Source organism: Artibeus jamaicensis, unplaced genomic scaffold (genome assembly GCF_021234435.1).
Source record: "Artibeus jamaicensis isolate MK-2021 breed Jamaican fruit bat unplaced genomic scaffold, CSHL_Jam_final contig_470, whole genome shotgun sequence".
In the NCBI taxonomy this organism is placed as follows: domain Eukaryota; kingdom Metazoa; phylum Chordata; class Mammalia; order Chiroptera; family Phyllostomidae; genus Artibeus; species Artibeus jamaicensis.
In genome coordinates, this window is record NW_026521849.1 from 1,070,150 (window position 1) to 1,087,461 (window position 17,312).

The 17,312-nt window shown below is 49.3% G+C and overlaps 1 protein-coding gene and 1 pseudogene across 1 annotated transcript; both read left to right on the forward strand.

The window, feature by feature from the left end:
• The first annotated feature begins 1,870 nt into the window (after window positions 1–1,870).
• Window positions 1,871–2,621, forward strand: LOC128627812 (40S ribosomal protein S2-like; annotated as a pseudogene).
• Window positions 2,622–5,748: 3,127 nt separating this feature from the next.
• Window positions 5,749–16,902, forward strand: HAUS5 (HAUS augmin like complex subunit 5). The gene is given in 19 exon segments (XM_053667602.1): window positions 5,749–5,875; window positions 6,608–6,670; window positions 6,763–6,795; window positions 6,919–6,943; window positions 7,566–7,674; window positions 7,748–7,907; window positions 8,998–9,067; window positions 9,159–9,241; window positions 9,737–9,794; window positions 9,901–10,025; window positions 10,231–10,294; window positions 10,405–10,535; window positions 10,740–10,902; window positions 11,125–11,205; window positions 11,307–11,452; window positions 11,703–11,814; window positions 11,893–12,025; window positions 16,273–16,427; window positions 16,429–16,902. Coding segments are annotated over 19 exon segments (1,941 nt in total). The 5' UTR covers window positions 5,749–5,789; the 3' UTR covers window positions 16,573–16,902.
• The last annotated feature ends 410 nt before the right edge of the window (window positions 16,903–17,312 follow it).

Below are 17,312 nucleotides of genomic sequence, written 5' to 3' on the forward strand. Positions count from 1 at the left end.
CCTACTGGGAACTGGCCCCTGCTGGGAACTGGCCTGCAACCCAGGCATGTGCCCTGATGGGGAATCAAACCTCGATCTTTTGGTTCACAGGCCCGTGCTCAATCCACTGAGCTACACCAGCCAGGGCTAAACAAAATATTTTTAAAAAATTAAAAATGGTACTGCCTCATGACCCAGCAATTCCACTTCTGGGAATTTATCCAAAGACACCAAAACACTAATTCAAAAGAACATAAGCACCCCTGTGTTCATTGCAGTGTTATTTACAATTGCCAAGATCTGGAAAAAGCCCAACTGTCCATCAGTAGATGAGTGGATAAAACAACTATGGGATATTTACACAATGGAATACTGGTTGGCCATTAAAAAGAAGAAAACTGCCCTGGCTGCTGTAGTTCAGTGGACTGAGTGCAGGCCTGCGAACCACACGATTGTGGTTCGATTCCCAGTCAGGGCACATGCCTGAGTTGCAGGTCAGTTCCCAGCAGGGGACTCACGAGAGGCAGCCATACATTGATATTTCTCTCCTTCTCTCCTTCCCTTCCTCTCTAAAGATAAATAAGTAAAATATTTTTTAAAAAAGAAGAAAACTTTAGCCCTTGCTAAAGGGTGGACCTTGCTAATGGATGGACCTAGAGGACATTATGCTAAATGAAATAAGCCAGTCAGAGAAAGACAAATACCATATGACTTCACTCATATGTGGAATCTAATGAACAAACTGAAGGAACAAGTGAAATAGAGATAGACTCATAGATAGAGAGCAGGCTGACAGTTTTGGGACAGGGGTGGTTAGCGGGTGGAGGGATGAGCAAAAAGGAAAAAGAGCTCATGGACATGGGCAACAGTGTGGTGATTACAGGAAGTGGAGGGTATAAGGGGGATAAATGGTAATGGAAAAATACAATAAATATAATGTGTGCAAAAAACATTTTAAGTGGAGGAACAGGAAGCTGGGTCCTCAATGAGATCACTGTCATCATCATGATAGTCATTGAACAGTCAATTGTGTTCAAACAATATTCAAAGAGCTTGTGCATATTATCTTGTTTAAATGCTGCAACAACATTGAAAAGTAGGTGTTGTTATTGTCCCCAATTCATAAATGCAGAAACTGAAGCCAGAGGGATTGACAGACTTGCCCATGGTTATTCAGCTTGTGAGTGGTGGAATCAGAATTCGAACCTTATTAACCTCTGACTACAGAGGTTTTGCTCACTATAACTAACTGCCTTCCAGTGTTTGAGCTGCAGGATCACACCTCACCTGAACCATTTTTTTTAAACCAGGTCAACTAAGATTTTTCCTGTTCAGGAGGGAAAAGACTACTTTGAGTTGGGTTTTCAGACAATCATAATCCAAAAAGAGATTTAGCTCTGAGTCCAAAGGAGGTAATCCAACAAACCTGGTGAAAGACCAACAGAGAAGGCTTTCCTGGGATGGCACACGTGAGGAGGAGATAGCTATTGGAGATAAGAAATAAGGGTGATTGAGGAAGTAGCAAAGGAATCAGATTGACAGGAATAAAACCCCAGAAGTGGAAGGAAGGAACTGCCCCAATGAGAACACTGGCCTCCTCTCTGGAAAAGTTTTAACCTGTGGATAAGTTCTCTCCACTTGGCCTCAGCATCACTCCCCCCTGCCCTCTGCTACGTTTTAACCCCATCATCATTATTCGTGCCCCAGCCTCATTCTTCTGTGATCTACCCTCCACAGAACAACTAGAATGTTCTTTCCCACTTTTTAAAAACTTTAAATTTCTTAATCTATTTAGATAAAGGTTTCAGATCTGCTTCCTCCGAGGAAACACCAAATAGTGATAACACTAGTGCTGCAGGATTCCGGGGGCCCTGGAATGGGATGCCGTGGCAGCTTCCATGGAGGATTTGGCAGCAGCACCCCAAACCAAGGTCATGGCTGTGGTCAGGACTAGGCTGGGGCTGTGGAGCTCACAGAAGCAAAGACAAGGACCAGGAGTGGATCCCTGTCATCAGGTTGGGCCATCTGGTCAAGGACATGAGGGTGAAATCCCTGGAAGAGATTTGTCTCTTCTCCCTGCCCATAAAGGAATCATTGACTTTCCTGGAGGCATCCTTCAAGAAGGAGGTTTAAAAGATTATGCCTGTGCAAAAGCAGACCTGTGCTGGCCAGAGGACCAGGTTCAAATAATCCAAGGAAGTAGCCACTGCCATCCGCTGGGGCTATCACCTTATCCAAGGTCTTGATTGTACCTGTGCAGTGAGGTTATTAGAGGAACAAGATTGACTAGCTCCACACTGTCCCTTGCAAGGTGACCAGCTGCTGTGCCTCTGTGCTGATATGCCTCATCCCTGCTCACAGGGACACTGGCATTGTATCAGCCCCATACGCAAGAAGCTGCTGCTGATGGCTGGTGTCAACAACCGCTACATCTCAGTCAGGGACTGCACTGCCACCCTGGGCAACTTTGCCAAGGCCACCTTCAATACCACTGCCAAGACCTACAGCTATCTGGCCCTTAACATCTGGAAAGAGATTGTATTTACCCAGTCTCCCTATAGAAATTCACTGACCATCTTGTAAAGCCCCATGCCAGAGTTTCTGTGCAGAGGACCCAGGCTCCAGCTATGGCCACCACATAATTTTACACAAGAAAAATAAAGTAAATTAAGCCTGTTTTTAAAAAGGGTTCAAATCTACAGACCATACTGAAAAATCATCTAGCAGACCCCTGTGTAATTTCCAGATTTAACAGATGTAAACATTTTCCTCTATCTGCATCAGATCTCTTATTTTTAGAAACAAAATATTATACAGATTAAGCCCCTGGCCCCTCTTCTCTGTTCCCTTCCTCCCTCCCTCTGTCCCTGAACTCAGGTTGCTGTGAATCACTCTATGTGTATTTTGCACTTTTACTCAATATGTGTGGGTACACTTGATGATGCAGAGTTGTTGTTTTGTGTGTGTAAAGTGTGGGAAAGCTAGTGCAAGCTGGAATAAACTTGCTTCTGCCCTTGATGGTATGAGCATCCACAGGAGAAGATGGATGGCATCCTTCATCATGGATTAAACACACACCTAGCCCAGGAGTTGCAGGAGAAAGTGAAATAATTGCTGGCCTGGCTGCTGCCCTATGCAAAAATGATGAGTCAGCAGCCAGCCACCCAGACAAGCTGTGTGATCTAAAAAATAGCAGCTGGCATTCTGACCTCCAAATCTTGCCCAAGAATCTGTTGGCCCATCCTAATTGGACACATAGAGAGAAGGTATTTCTGTGATATAGTTAATTCAGTCTAGTCAAGTTGACATATATCACAAAGCCACTGCACAGAGACTGGAGGAGAATAGTGAGAAGATGGTGAGTAGCTGCTGGGGAGATGGTCACATGACCAGATCTGCTCTGCTCTTAGGTATCTTAGTCTAATAACCTGTAACTGGCTTTTTTTTTTTAAGTTGCAGGAGTATGGCACCTTTGTTACAATTGACCAACAGTGAAACATTACTACTTATTAAATCCATATCTTACATTAGGGCTCACTCTGTGTTGTACAGTTCTATGGCCTTCCACAAATGCATAATATGATGTATCCACCATTACAATATACAAAATAGTTTCGCTCATCTGAAAATGTTCCTTGCTTCACCTCTTCATCCCAACCCCCACACCATGATTCCCTTGGCAACTAGTGATCTTTTTTACTGATCTCTATAGTTTTGCCTTTTCCTGAATACCATAAAATTGTAATCAAACAGTATATTGCCTATTCAGATTGCCTTCCAAAGTGGCTGTATTATTTTGCATTCCCATTAGCAACTAATGAGAGTTCTGTTGTTCCACAGCCTTAATAGCATTTAGTAGTGTTTTGGATTTTAGACATTCTAATAGACATGTAGACATATCCCATCATTGTTTTAATCTGCAATTCCCAGATAACATATGATATTGATAAACTTTTCATATGCATCTCCGCCATCTGTATATCTTCTTTGGTGAGACATCTGTTCATAACTTTTGTCCATTTTTAATTTAATTACTTATTATCTTATGGTTGAGTTTGAAAAGTTCTTTGCATATTTTGGACTGAAGTTCATCATGAGATATGTTTTGCAAATATCTTATTCCAGCCTGTGATTTTTCATTCTCTTAACAGCCAATAATTTTTAAAAGCCCCTTGAAAGGCTCATAGACCCATGGCAGACATGCTGTCCATTGATATTTTTTTCTATTATATGCTAGAATGCCATGAGTTTGGGAAGGGATAAAACAAAGTTATCCATCTTGACTTATATTAATATATGGCAGTAAGGACCTAAAAAGAGGTCCCTCCCCCAAAATGTCAACAGTTATCTCAAAATGCCTGTTAAAAATTTAAAACAACACCCATTAAAGAAACTTTTTACTCACCAATCCAGGGATATTTAAATAGAAAAATACTCCACAAGGGGTGGAAGGGTGGAGATGTTTGAGAGAAAAAACAGCTGTTGCAAAATTAGGCATCATGGAATAGCATGCTAATCTTTCTTCCAGAAAGTCCACCTGGATTACATTAGCCCCTGGCACCTTCTTCTGCTTCTCTGCCCTTACAAAACATTTGAAGGTGGACCCAGCTTCTCCCCCAAATCTGTTATCTCAATGGTGATCCCATGGTCCCCTTGTCCCTGGGCCAGAGACTCAGGACTATCCTTCATTCCTCATATGGATAGGTTCCCACATTGTTAACAGCACCTCCCCCAACACTTCCCTTTCTTTCATATCACCATTTTAAAGTCTGCTCCACCTATTCCACAGCCCAGAGCCCTGGACCCCAGAGCCCCTTCCCCTACAGCCAATCAACTCCATCCACTCAGTCTTCTTTCTGCTCCACTGAACCCTGCTGTGGACCAATAATATCCTTGCCCCCCACTCCTCATTCTGCTCCACCCTCCTCCCTGGGTTCTCAGCTTTAGTGTCACCCCACCACCTCTCTCTTTCTTCCATTTGTTTTTTCAACAACTTTTTAGAGTCGGGCTCTGTGTTGAACACTAAGGGCAGAGTGGTGACCTAGGCAAGCATGTTGAAAGGCCCCTGAATGTTACCATTTTCTGGGACTCTATTTGAGGCCAATGGGCTCTCCAGAACTCCAGCCCTAGTACCCAGTGCTTTCTGGGGTATCCCACAGACCTCTCACGCGCCCTGTAATCCCAAATTGACCCACCCCTGTTGCTTATTTTCTACCCTCCCCACCTGGTGATGCATCTATTTCCCCACTGAACTGTGAGCTCCGTTGCATGAAGACAGGGACTGTCTCAACCCCTGCGGTGTCCCACACACAGGCTTGGCTCATAAATGTGATGGAATGGTAAGGACAAAGGACTCTGAAAGAAAGCATTCCAGGGCCATATTAGGGTCATGCTATCTGCCCTCTATCCTTCACTCAGACCTAAGACACCCTTTTTCTGAAATTAAAGAGGTGTACGTTTGGCATCTCCTTCCTTGGCTCTCATTCTCCTAGAATGAAAGTTCCTTTTTGTCAAGAAAATCAATCGAGGCATTAGGGGCCTTTTGCCTCTTAGAGATGAGCCGGTAGTGAGAAAGGGAGGAAGCAGAAAGCAAGTGGACCCCACTGTTTTGTCCACGCCCCTTTCATCTTCATTCAAAGGGATTCATCGTGAAGAAGTGCGAAAGGTAAGCTGTCTCCGAGACACTGCAAAGCTGGGATGCTACGGTTCCCTAGCGACAGATCTAGTCAGTGTCGGTGCGCGCTCTGGTGACGTCAGAGGTGGGCGCCACTCTTGAAGTGAGTGTGGGACGTGGCGGCCAAGGCGCTGCCATGGAAGCGCGGGAACTGGTTTGCTGGGCGTGGGAAGAGATGGAGGCGCCGGAGGCTGCCCGGGTGCCGGAGTCGACGCTGCGCAGGTGAGGGTCGTTCAGGAATGAGGATCCCCCAGCCTGGAGAGAGTGTCTCTGGGAGAGACCACCTCGTCCTTACTAAAGCCGCTCCTTCCTCCTCCGGCCCAGTTAGAATAACCTCCAAGGGCGCGCCCCTCACCCCCCCCCCCCGAGTAGTTTACCCAGGAAGAGGATACTGCATTTGAGTGAGCACCTTCTGACGCTAATCCTCACACCACCCGCACCCCGTGAGAGCACCCAGAGGTCCTTGGCACCAGTGAGGGTCTTCCGTGAGATATTAAAGCCTTCTTCCCATTTGTAAATAGGATCTCCTGGGTAAGGAAGGCCTCCCTGCAGCACCTCCCCACTCACCACCCAGCCCCGCCAGTGAGGACTCCTCCCACTGGAGATTAAATCTGCAGGAGTGATAGCTCACAAACTTTAGTGACAGAGCATTTCCTGGCATTATACCCCTCACCCCCACCTCTGGAAGTGACTGGAAGTAACCCCCTCCACAGAGAAAGGAAGCACCCCACCAGGGAATAAGATACCCCTGTGCCCAGTGAGAATCCCACCTTCTCCACCACCCTCCCAGGAAAGAATATCTTAACCCCAAAAATATGAATCCTCCCCCCCCCCCCCCCCCCCGGAAATAAGAATTACCTAGTAAAGCCCTTCTCCCCCTCCACCACTCTGGGGATGAAGATCCTCCACCCTGTGTGATGCCTCAGGCATGCCCTTACCTGCTGTCCCCAACAGGTTGTGTCTGGGCCAGGGGGCTGACATCTGGGCCTATGTCTTAAGGCATGTGCACAGCCAGAGGTGAGCCTGACTGCATAAGGGAGGCTGTGGTAGGGCAGGGGACACAGACAAGTCCCACAGTGACTCCACTTCCTCCTACCTCTCCAATGTAGGAATGTCAAGAAGATCCGGGGAAACCTACTCTGGTAACTGGTCTGCAAAGCTATCCCTTCCTATCTTCGCCAGTCCCATCCAGCCCTGTCCCCATCCACAGCCTTACACCTTCCGGAAGCCTCTGTCATCCCCTAACTCTGGTCTCATTTCCTCAGGTATGGCCACCAGTACAGTCCAGAGGTAAGAAGCATGTGCTACAAAATTTTCTTTCATCCAAAAAGAGGACTTGTAGATCTTCTGCTCTTGGCTTAGCCTTATGTTGGGTGATAATGGGGATACTGGATCACAAAACAGCCTTGATCCATGCATTCATAGAGTTACAGTCCAAAAAGAGACAGGATGAACTGGAAGGAAGGGGAGGACATAGCTATGAGGCACCAGATCTGGTGAGGGTAGATGGGAGAATGGACTAGTTTGGGAGAGATCCTGAGGCCAGTATGGGACTCAGTGTGTGCCAGCAGTCCAGGTGACATCTAGGGGAATGCTTTCAGAAGACCTCGGGACTCCTAGATGAGGACCTTATGAGGAAATAAGGACTGGGACAGAGATGTGATTCATCATCAATTCAGAGACAAGAAACATGTTGGGAGCGTGATGTAATGCCAGGAGGAAGGAGTGGGGCCAGGATAGCACCCTAGTGCTCCTCTGGGCCTAGAGGTTCAGACACAGTTAACTGCCTAGGAGAAATCTTCTGCCACCCTGCTGGGCAGATGAAAAGATGACTGGTGCTCCACAAAGGATGATCACGCCAGGCTGAGCCGCAGCCAGGTTATTTACTTGACCCTGTACCTGATCCCACCAGGCCTGTCGGAAGAAGTTGGAGCTGGAAGCTGCTGTTGCCCGCCTACGGACAGAGATCCAGGAGTTAGATCAGAGCTTGGAGCTGATGGATCAGGAGACCGAGGCTCAGGGTGATTCACAGGGCTAGACAATGGGCAGCGGGTACTGGGGAGGTACTCATGGCCACGCCTATTCCTCACACAGACATGGCCATGGAGCAGGCACTGCAGAGCATGCAAGACACTCAGCAGCATGTTCTCCTCCTCCGGGCCCAAGCTGGGGCCATGCAAAGACAGCAGTGTGGACTCCAACATCCCATGCAGTGGCTACAGAATCAGCTTAGGCACCTGCAGGACATGGAAAGGTGGGTGTCAAGTACCCAGGGACTGCCTGCACCAGGCTGGGTGGAGAGATGTTTTCTTCGGAAACCTCAGTGCTCTGCCTTGACCCCTTCTTGAGTTCTCAAGTTCTGAGCTCCACTTCTTAGGATTTAAAGTCCATAAGATCAGGGAATTTTTGTCATCTCAGCTACCTGTATTTGTGCCTAGAATGGTAATACCTATATATCTAGAAATCCACTGCTGGGAAAGAATGGTAAACAAGGGACAACCCTGCCCTCATGAAACTTACACTGTGATGCAAAGGAGGCAGATGGTAAAACTAGAAAGCAGACAAACCCTGCAACTGCAGGTAGAGATAAGTGCTTCGAAGAAAGGGTGGTACAATAGAAAGGGAGGACATGATCCTCTAGGTAGGATGGTCAGAGAAGGCCTCTCTGAGGAGGTAACGTGACTTGGGGAAGGAATTTCCATGAAGACGGACAGCAAGAGCAGAGGCCCTGAGGTTGGCCTATAGGAAGAACAGCTAGGAGGGCAGTTCAGCCCAAGCATCACAGGCAAAAGGGAGTGTGTGAGGAGGTAAGGTTGGAGAGGCTCACGTAGCACTGCAGAGGCACTGGCTTTCTCCTCAGAGGCTGAGTTCATGCCTTGGCTTGATCACTTACAGCTGTGTGACCTTGGGCAAAGTTTGTGCCTCAGTTTCTAAGATCTATAAATTGGGGATAATATTACCTACTTGATATGGTAGATATGACAAGTTAAATCACTTAATAGCAGAGTTTCCATTGTTATTATTCTGAGGGTGACAAGGACATATCACATTGTTTTGAGAGTTTTAAGTAGAACAGTGACATGATCTGTCTGAGGTTTGAACAGAATCACTTTAACTACTGGTTGGAGAACAGACTGTAGAGAGTGAGAGCAGGGAGACCAGTGAGGAGGCTAACAGAATCATCCAGCCAGAAAATGACAGTGGCCTAATTTTGGATGTGGCCCCTGAGATTCAGGCTCAGTGATCCCTGTGACTGGCTTTGCTGGCAGCAGGAGGAGGACACAGACATCTGTTCTCCCAGCTCCCTCCAGGGCCTCCAACCCCAAATGCACTCCTCTCTTCAGGAAGGCTAAAATGGATGTAACCTTTGGACCCTTGACATCAGCAGCCCTGGGCCTGGAGCCTGTGGTCCTGGTAAGAGTCCTGGGACGTGGGGGGAGGGGCCAGTCTGGGGTCAGGTGGACTGAGCCCCCAGGTTCCTCGTAATGTCCCATCCTCTTCCCAGAGTGATGTCCGAACAGTGTGCACCCTCCGAACTCAGTTCCTGCAAAACCTTCTGGTTCCTCAGACTAAAGGAAGAAGCACCCCGTGAGTGTCACCCAGCCCTCAGAAACCCTGCGAAGAACCTAGGCTTTGGGAAGGGTTGTTCATCTGTTAATTCCTCGGACATTGGGCCCTGTTAGCCCCAGGGCCTGCTCTGACAGGCCTCCCAGGCTGGGAAGAGACAGCAACAAACTCATCACAGACAGTGACAACCCTCATGGTTAGGATTATTGGAGGTGAGGCTCTGGGTACTGAGAGGAGACACTCTACCCAGCTAAGGAAACAGGGAGGATGGATTTTCTGGTCAGGAACCTTAGCAAAGGTAAAAGGTAGAGAGGGTATTCCAAGCAAGCAGCACGTGTGAAAGGGCCCATGGCCAGCAAGTCAGTACAAGAAGGAAATAGCAAGCAGAGATGAACTTGCTTTCCTCATCTGTAAACTGGGGACAGAGATAGCTCCTACTTTTTAGAGTGGTGGTGATCATTAGGGGGAGAATTAGTTGTCTTGTAACATTCTCTTCCCCCTCCCGTAACCCCACAGAACACATCAAGAAGACCACTTTGGAACTTCCTACCAGCAGTGGCTTAGCTCAGTGGAGGTAAAGGGGGCTCTCAAGAAAGGCCACATCCCTGCCCCATCCTCATGTGGTCCCAGCTCACACCCTTGCCCCCATCCTGCCCTGACTTCACCCTTCCCTGCACCAGACTCTGCTGGCAAACCACCCTCCACGCCACGTCTTGGCCGCCTTGGAACACCTGGCTGCAGAACGGGAGGCAGAAATTCGGTCCCTGTGTAGTCCAGAAAGGCTCCAAGATACAGGGATAGCCAGGTGTGTGGTAGAGCGCTTCCATAGGCAGGCAGGGCAGGTGGCTAGGTAACCTGGGATAGGGCCGAGACCAGACACAGTGATCTGCTGATAGGGTCAGAACTGAAATCCAGGGATCAAACTCAGGTGGGCTGACACTGATTGCTCTCAAGGGTCCAGCAAGGGGACAGGGCCCCTCCCTCAGCAGTTTCACCCCCACCCCCTACAGGTCCCAGGTACCAGACCAATCAGATGCCAGCCAGGCCCTGCCTTCCGTGGTGCATCTCATCCAGGTGACCCCCAGGCACCCTTCCCAGGCTCTATCCCCTTCTCATCTCAAGACTCACTCAGTCCCCTCAACCCCAGGGACAATGGCCACCCTGACTTTGTACCCCTGCCCCAGGAGGGCTGGCAAGCTGTGAGTGTGCTGGTCACCCAGCGGGGCGTCCTCCTGAAGGAGCATCAAATCCTGACCCAGCGCCTCCAGAGCCTAATGAAGGAGATGGAGAGATGTACCCTGGGATCCTGCAAGAGGTGAGGGGCTCCCTGGACAGAGGCCTCTAGGCCGTCCCTCTCCCTGGGGTCTCAGGATATTGGATTTATTCTGCCCTTGTGGCTCTCATCTCCGCCTCCATGCATTTGTGGCTCCTTGTGCATCCTTGCAAATTTCATCTCCCCTCCTACACTGTGGGTCTTAGTCACCTTCCTCTCCATTGTTCTCTTCTGCTTGTCCCCCAGGCAAGCATGGGTGCTGGGGCTCCGAGACTGTGGCCTGCGGGCAGAGCTCAAGGCCCTGTGTGCCCAGATCCAGGAGCTGGAGGAGGCTGCTGGACTGCGGCAGCTTCTGCTGCAGGAGCTGCAGACCAAACAGCAACGAATCCTACACTGGCGCCAGCTGGTGGTGAGAAGCAGGACTCCGGGAGAAATGGCAGGGGCTGGTGGAGGGTCAAAGTGAGGTTGGGAGCCTTATGATCCAGAACTGGGCTTCCTGGATAGAGCAGAGCACCCTCTGGCCCAGGGTGAATCTCCCAAGAGGAAGCAGACCTGTGGAAAGGGGATGCCAGGGCCAGAGGCTGGGAATTGGGAAGGAAAAGCAGCCTGTCTTGGTCTCCTGGCTGTCCAGGGGAAGACACAGGAACAGGTCCGCCTGCTCATCAAGGGCAACTCAGCCAGCAAGACGCACCTGTGCCGGAGCCCAGGGGAGGTGAGTTGGAATTTGGAGTGAGGTCTGAGTAGGGCCAGATCTCCTAGGGATAGGGCTGGGTAACCTCAGGCTGCCCCTCTCATCCTTTTCCTTCCCTAAAGGTGCTGGCTCTGGTTCAGCAAAAAGTGGTCCCTACATCTGAGGCAGTGACACCACAGAGCCAGGAGCTGCTTCACTGTCTGGAGAAGGAGGCCCAGCACCTGTCCCACCTTCTGCTGGGCACCCTGCTCCAGCACAGTCCTGGAGGGTGAGACCAGGGCCATCTCCTTTATCCTCTCCCTTGGTTAACTGTCCCACTCCACAACAATAATCCCAGATCCCACTGTCCCCACGCTACCAGACCTCACCCTCAGGTAGGTCCTCAGCTCCACTCTGGAATCCTAGTGCCCAGACCCAGCTCCAAGTTCCTGGACCTCCCAAGCACACCCCTCCGCCCCCACAACCTCTTCAACCCAAGACTCCATCTTAGTACACCCAACCTGGACTTTCCCCCCCAGATTGCAGCCCCTGCCCACAATCCTGCCATCCGTCTACCAGCTTCATCCTGCATTCTCAAGGAGCTCCAGCCTCATGGTGCTTAGCCATATGCTGGGGCTGCCCACAGGGAAGGTGAGTGCCTGTCCCCTAGGACCTATCTTCCCATCCCTCCCCCCAGCTAAGGTGATTGTCCTTTTCCCCTCCCTCCAGGCTCCAGAGCTGCTTCTCCCAAAGGCTGCTTCTCTTCGCCAGGACCTTCTGTTCTTCCAGGACCGGTGGAGTCTCCAGTGCTGGGATCAGCTGCACATGAAGACCAGCCTACCACCTGGACCATCCACCCAGGGTAGGCCTGCACTGCTTCCATGTCTAGCATTCCTGCCCATTCCCAGGACCATCAGCCTCTAGAACTAATCACAAAGAACACGCACTGCGGACACAGAGCCTTCTGAGCACTGAGTGCTTTAAGCATGTTCATTATTTTTTTCTGCACAGCAACCCCAGGGCGTTAGTGCTGCCATTCTCCCTTTTACAGGGGAGGCACATGGACACAGGCCTCAGTAGCTGCCCAGATGGCCGAGCTAGGATTTGAATCTGGGCAATCGGACTCCTGGCGGTTCTTTGCTCCTAACCGCTAGGTGACACTGCCCACTAATTGCCAAGTGTTCATTTGTCACCATCCAAAAGTACACTTGAGTAATTAAAAGCAGCTGGGCTATAGAGTTAAACTGCCTAGATTCTCCTCCCAGCACTGCCTCTTGTGTGATCTCCCTGTGCTTCAGTTTCCTCCCCCATGGAGTAAGCATAAGGGTAACACCTTATAGAGTTGCTGGAAAGACACAATCAGGTGACCCAAGCAGGGCACTGAACAATGCAGGACATGCAGTCAGTGCTCTGTGTCCCTGGTGAGATTGTGATCATTTTGTCTGATCTAGTGTAGTCTCATCTAGTCCTTACCATGAGGGAAGGAAGTAAGACTCAGTTTGCCAATGAGGAAACACAAACTCAAAAAAGTTGTTCATGCTGGATTTCCCCAGCAAGCACTCACTGGGTACCTACCAGGGGCTGCCCCCAACAGCTCAATGGGGAGAAAGGCGAGAGCAGTCCAGCCCCAGGGATGTCCCCATGGTAGAACCAAAGAGCAAAGAATCAAAGGATAAATAGACAAAAGAAGTGAAATGATGAATCAGGGTGCCATCAGCAAAGAAGGAAGAAACCATTCTCAGGCCTTTGAGTTTCAGGCTCTCTGCCTTTCCCCTCTCTGATGGGCAGGGAGCCCTGTGCAGGAATGGTCCAAGAGCCAGCACAGCTGCATCCCATCCCACAGGCATTATGGAATGTAAATGGGACTTAATTCTCTGCTTCAAAAGCAGTTTTGTTTCTTTTTTTTTTTTTAATTTTTTTATTGATTATGCTGTTACAGTTGTTCTATTCCCCCCCTTCATTCCCCTCTACCCTATCCCCCCATTCCCACCATTACCCCCCTTTACTTTATGACCATGTGTCTCAATTCCTTTAGATTCTATATTTCCCATGCTATTCTTTCCCCCCCATCTATTTTCTATCTACTGTCTATGCTACTTATTTTCTGTACCTTCTCCCCCCTTCTCCTCCTCCCACTCCCCTGTTGCTAACCCTCCTTGAGATCTTCATTTCTATGCTTCTACTCCTAATCTAGCTGTCCTTTTAGTTTGCTTTTTTTTAGGTGTGGTTGTTAATAACTGTGAGTTTGTTGTCCTTTCACTGTTCATGTTTCTTTAACTTCTTTTTCTTAGATAAGTCCCTTTAACATTTCATATAATAAGGGCTTGGTGATGATGAACTCCTTGAATTTGATCTTATCTGAGAAGCACCTTATCTGTCCTTCCATTCTAAATGAAAGTTTTGCTGGATAGAGCAACCTTGGTTGTAGGTCTTTGGATTTCATGACTTGGAATACCTCTTTCCAGCCCCTTCTTGCCTGTAAGGTCTCTTTTGAGAAATCAGCTGACAGTCTGATGGGGACTCCTTTGTAGGTGACTGTCCCCTTATCTCTTGCTGCTTCTAGGATTCTCTCCTTCATTTTAATTTTGGCTAATGTAATGATGATGTGCCTTGGTGTGTTCCTTCTTGGGTCCAACTTCTTTGGGACTCTCTGAGCTTCCTGGATTTCCTGGAAGTCTATTTCCTTTGCCAGATTGGGGAAATTCTCCTTTATTATTTGTTCAAATAAGTTTTCCACTGGTGGCTGTGCCTTTCCCCCTTCTGGTACCCCTATAATTCAGATGTTGGAGCGTTTAAAGATGTCCTGGAGGTTCCTAAGACTCTCCTCATTTCTTTGAATTCTTGCTTCTTCACTCTTTTCTGTTTGGCCATTATTTGCTTTCTTCTGGTCCACTCCATTGATCTGAGTCCCAGTTTCCTTTTCATTGCTATTGGTGTCCTGTGCAATTCCATTCATTTCAATTAGTTTCACCTTCATATATTTGTCTAATTTGTGGCTATAATCAACCAGTTCTGTGAGGATCCTGATCACCAGTGTTTTAAACTGTGCGTCTGAGAGTTTTGCTATTTCTTCATCGCTTAGATTTATGGGCTCTGGGGCTTTGAGATCTTGGGATATTTTTGGTCTGTTCTGGCCCTTTAAGTGTGAGAAGCGGTGCCTTGGCCTCTCAGGTCGCTGGGTTGTGACGCTGTATGTGGGGGCGTGGTCAGAGCAGGGAAATGGCGACCCCCTCTGCTGTTTCTCACAGCTGGGTGAGGATTAGCGTTTTAGGAGGTTCACCTGGGCCGGGCCACTCAGAGTCGCTGAGTTATGACGCTGTATGTGGAGGTGGGGTCAGAGCAGGGAAATGGCGGTGCCCTCCACTGCCGCACGCCGCGGGACCGGCTGGGCCCCGGTCCAACCGCCCACTCCCTCGCCTGTCCGCCCACACACAAATGTGCGACCACAGTCAACACTCAGCACCGCTCCCTCGCTGTCTCCCCGGCGGTCGCTCGCCTAGTGGCTCGCTCGGTGGCTCACTAGGTCCAACCCTGCGCCTGGATTCCGCGCCTGAGTCCGGCTGACCGAGACCTCCTGTGCAATCCCGCTTCACCAGCCGCTGGTTTCGCCCCTTACCGGTCAGGCTGAAGAATTTGTTAACGGACTTCCGAAAAGTTCAGTTTTCCTTGTTCTGGCTGTGTTTTCTGTTGCTAATATTTAGTTGTCTCTAAACTTGGTTGTGTGAGAAGGCACGGCACATCCACCTATGCCTCCATCTTGGCGGAAGTTCAGCAGTTTTGTTTTTCTTAGGCCTGGTTTCCTTCCCTCAACAAATGATCCTGCCCTCCTTATCCAGGTGCCAAAGCCAGAAACCCCAGAGTCATCCTTAATTCCTCCCAGGCCCCTAACCCTACCCACCCAACTTCAATCTGTCAGCAAGCCTGGGTCCCATCTCCCAAGTGCTCTAATCTGCCCCCACTCCACTAGCCTGTGGCTCAGATAAAGTCGACCACAGAAGGACAAGTGTTATGCCCAATGTCACAAGGCAGGGATAGGTTGGAGTGAGGATTCAGGCCCAAGGGGTCTGATCACACTGCCGGTCTGCACTTGCTCTAAGCTGGGCCTGTTCTGGGTTTGTGGAGCAGGGCTAGATCTACAGTCCCCAGGGGAAAACAGTGCTGGAGTGAAAGGCTACGGCAGTCTGAGGAGGAAGCCTTGGGGTGAGGAATGCTGGGAAGGGCTACCAGGAGGAAAGATGGTGTCTCAAGTGGTCCTTGGGGGGTAGGTGAGGTTTTGCTGAGGAATAGTAAGCAGTGCGATATAATGCAAACCCTCAAGTACAATGCTGAAGAGTTTGGATTCTGTCTTAGGGTCACTGGTGAACCTTGGAGGGTTCCAAATAAAAAGGAAAGGATCTGGTTAGGCTTCGGGAAGATCACTTTGACTGTCATGTAGAGGATGGAGCAGATTGGCAGGCTGAGGCCTGGAACCTGGGAGGGAAGCTGGGATTGGGGGCTGAGTAGGGAAGGGAGAGGAAGCTGAGGGATAGGCCATGGGGACTGATGGTCTGTCAGGGGGAAGGTAAGCATCAAGGATGAGGTTAGGCAGGGAGGAGACAGTGGGCTTATCCCTGCAATGAGGACCTGGGAGGAAGGAAAGGTTTGGGGGAGATGCTAAGGTCAAGACTAGGTAAGTGGAAATGTATTTGGTAACCCATTGGCTAAAAGGCACCAGAGAACCAGGGGATTCAGTGCTTCCTCCTGGGCTTCTAACCTGCAGAGTTGCTGCAGATCCATGCATCCCAAGAAAAGGAGCAGAAAGAGAATCTGGGGCAGGCTCTGAAGCAGCTGGAGAACCTGCTAAAACAAGCTCTGGAGCGAATCCCTGAGCTGCAGAGAGCTGTGGGGGACTGGTAAGAGGGGGTTGTGGAGAACTGGTGATGGGGGTAGGACTAAGCAGGGTGGAACAGGCCAAACTCAGGGCTTAGTGGGGAGGAAGGGGAAGGGGCTGGTGACAGGCAGGCATGGTACGGGGAAGCCCATACCATGTGCTTGGGTACTGGTGTGTACCCAAGGGTCTGGAGACCCAGGCCTTTCCTGATATTCCTCTGACATCATCCTTTTTCCCAGGTGGGATCAGCCAGGCCAAGCTGCCCTCTCTGGGGAGCTCTGCCAGGGCCTGTCCCTGCCCCAGTGGCAGCTGCGCTGGGTCCAAGCCCAAGGCACCCTGCAGTAGCTGTGCAGATGAAGAAGGGACTCAAACAGGAGTCAAGAGCACATTTATTCACCCTCACACCTCAACTCCCCCACTATGGAAGACAGCATTGCCTGGGTGTGTCACCCATTGTTTCTACCCACACCTGCCACCTTCTCACAGGCTATGCTGCTGTTCCTCTCAACTACTTTACTCCTGTCCTGTCATCCCACTGAAGCCAATGTGGTGCTCTGGACCCGACCCAAGGTCCCCATGAAACTCCCCTCATCACTTTCACCCTCAGCCTAAAGTAATTGAGCACCTGCTGTAAACACTGAGGATCCAGCACTAAACAAAATGGACAAAAGTCCCCACTTTCAGGAACAATGAAACAGACTGCTGTTTTTAGGGACGCCAACCCCCTGGCACAATTGAAAATCCACATACAACTTTTGCATTTGACTGCTGGTGATGCAAAATTTTACTAATAGTCTGCTCTTGACTGGAAAGAATCCTCACTGATAACATAAACAGTCAATTAATAAACATTTTGTATGTTTCATGTATTATATAGTATATTCTTACAATAAAGTATGCTATGAAAAAATGTTATTAAGAAAGTCATAAGGGCCTGGCTGGTGTGGCTCAGTGGATTGAGTACTGGCCTGCGAACCAAGGGGTCACAGGTTCGATTCCCAGTCAGGGCACATGCCTGGGTTGCAGGCCAGGTCCCCAATGGGGCAGGGTGTGAGGCAACCACACATTGATGTTTCCCTCTGTCCTTCCTTTCCCCTCTCTAAAACTAAATAAATTATTTTCTTTAATCATAAGGAAGAGAAAATGCATTTACAGTACTGTATGTATTATTGAAAATAATCCACATATAAGTGGACCTCTGCAGGTCAGCCCTGTATTGTTCAGGGTAGACTTGTACAGGGTGAGAGTGGTAGGGTTACACAGTCGTGTTGGTTCATCA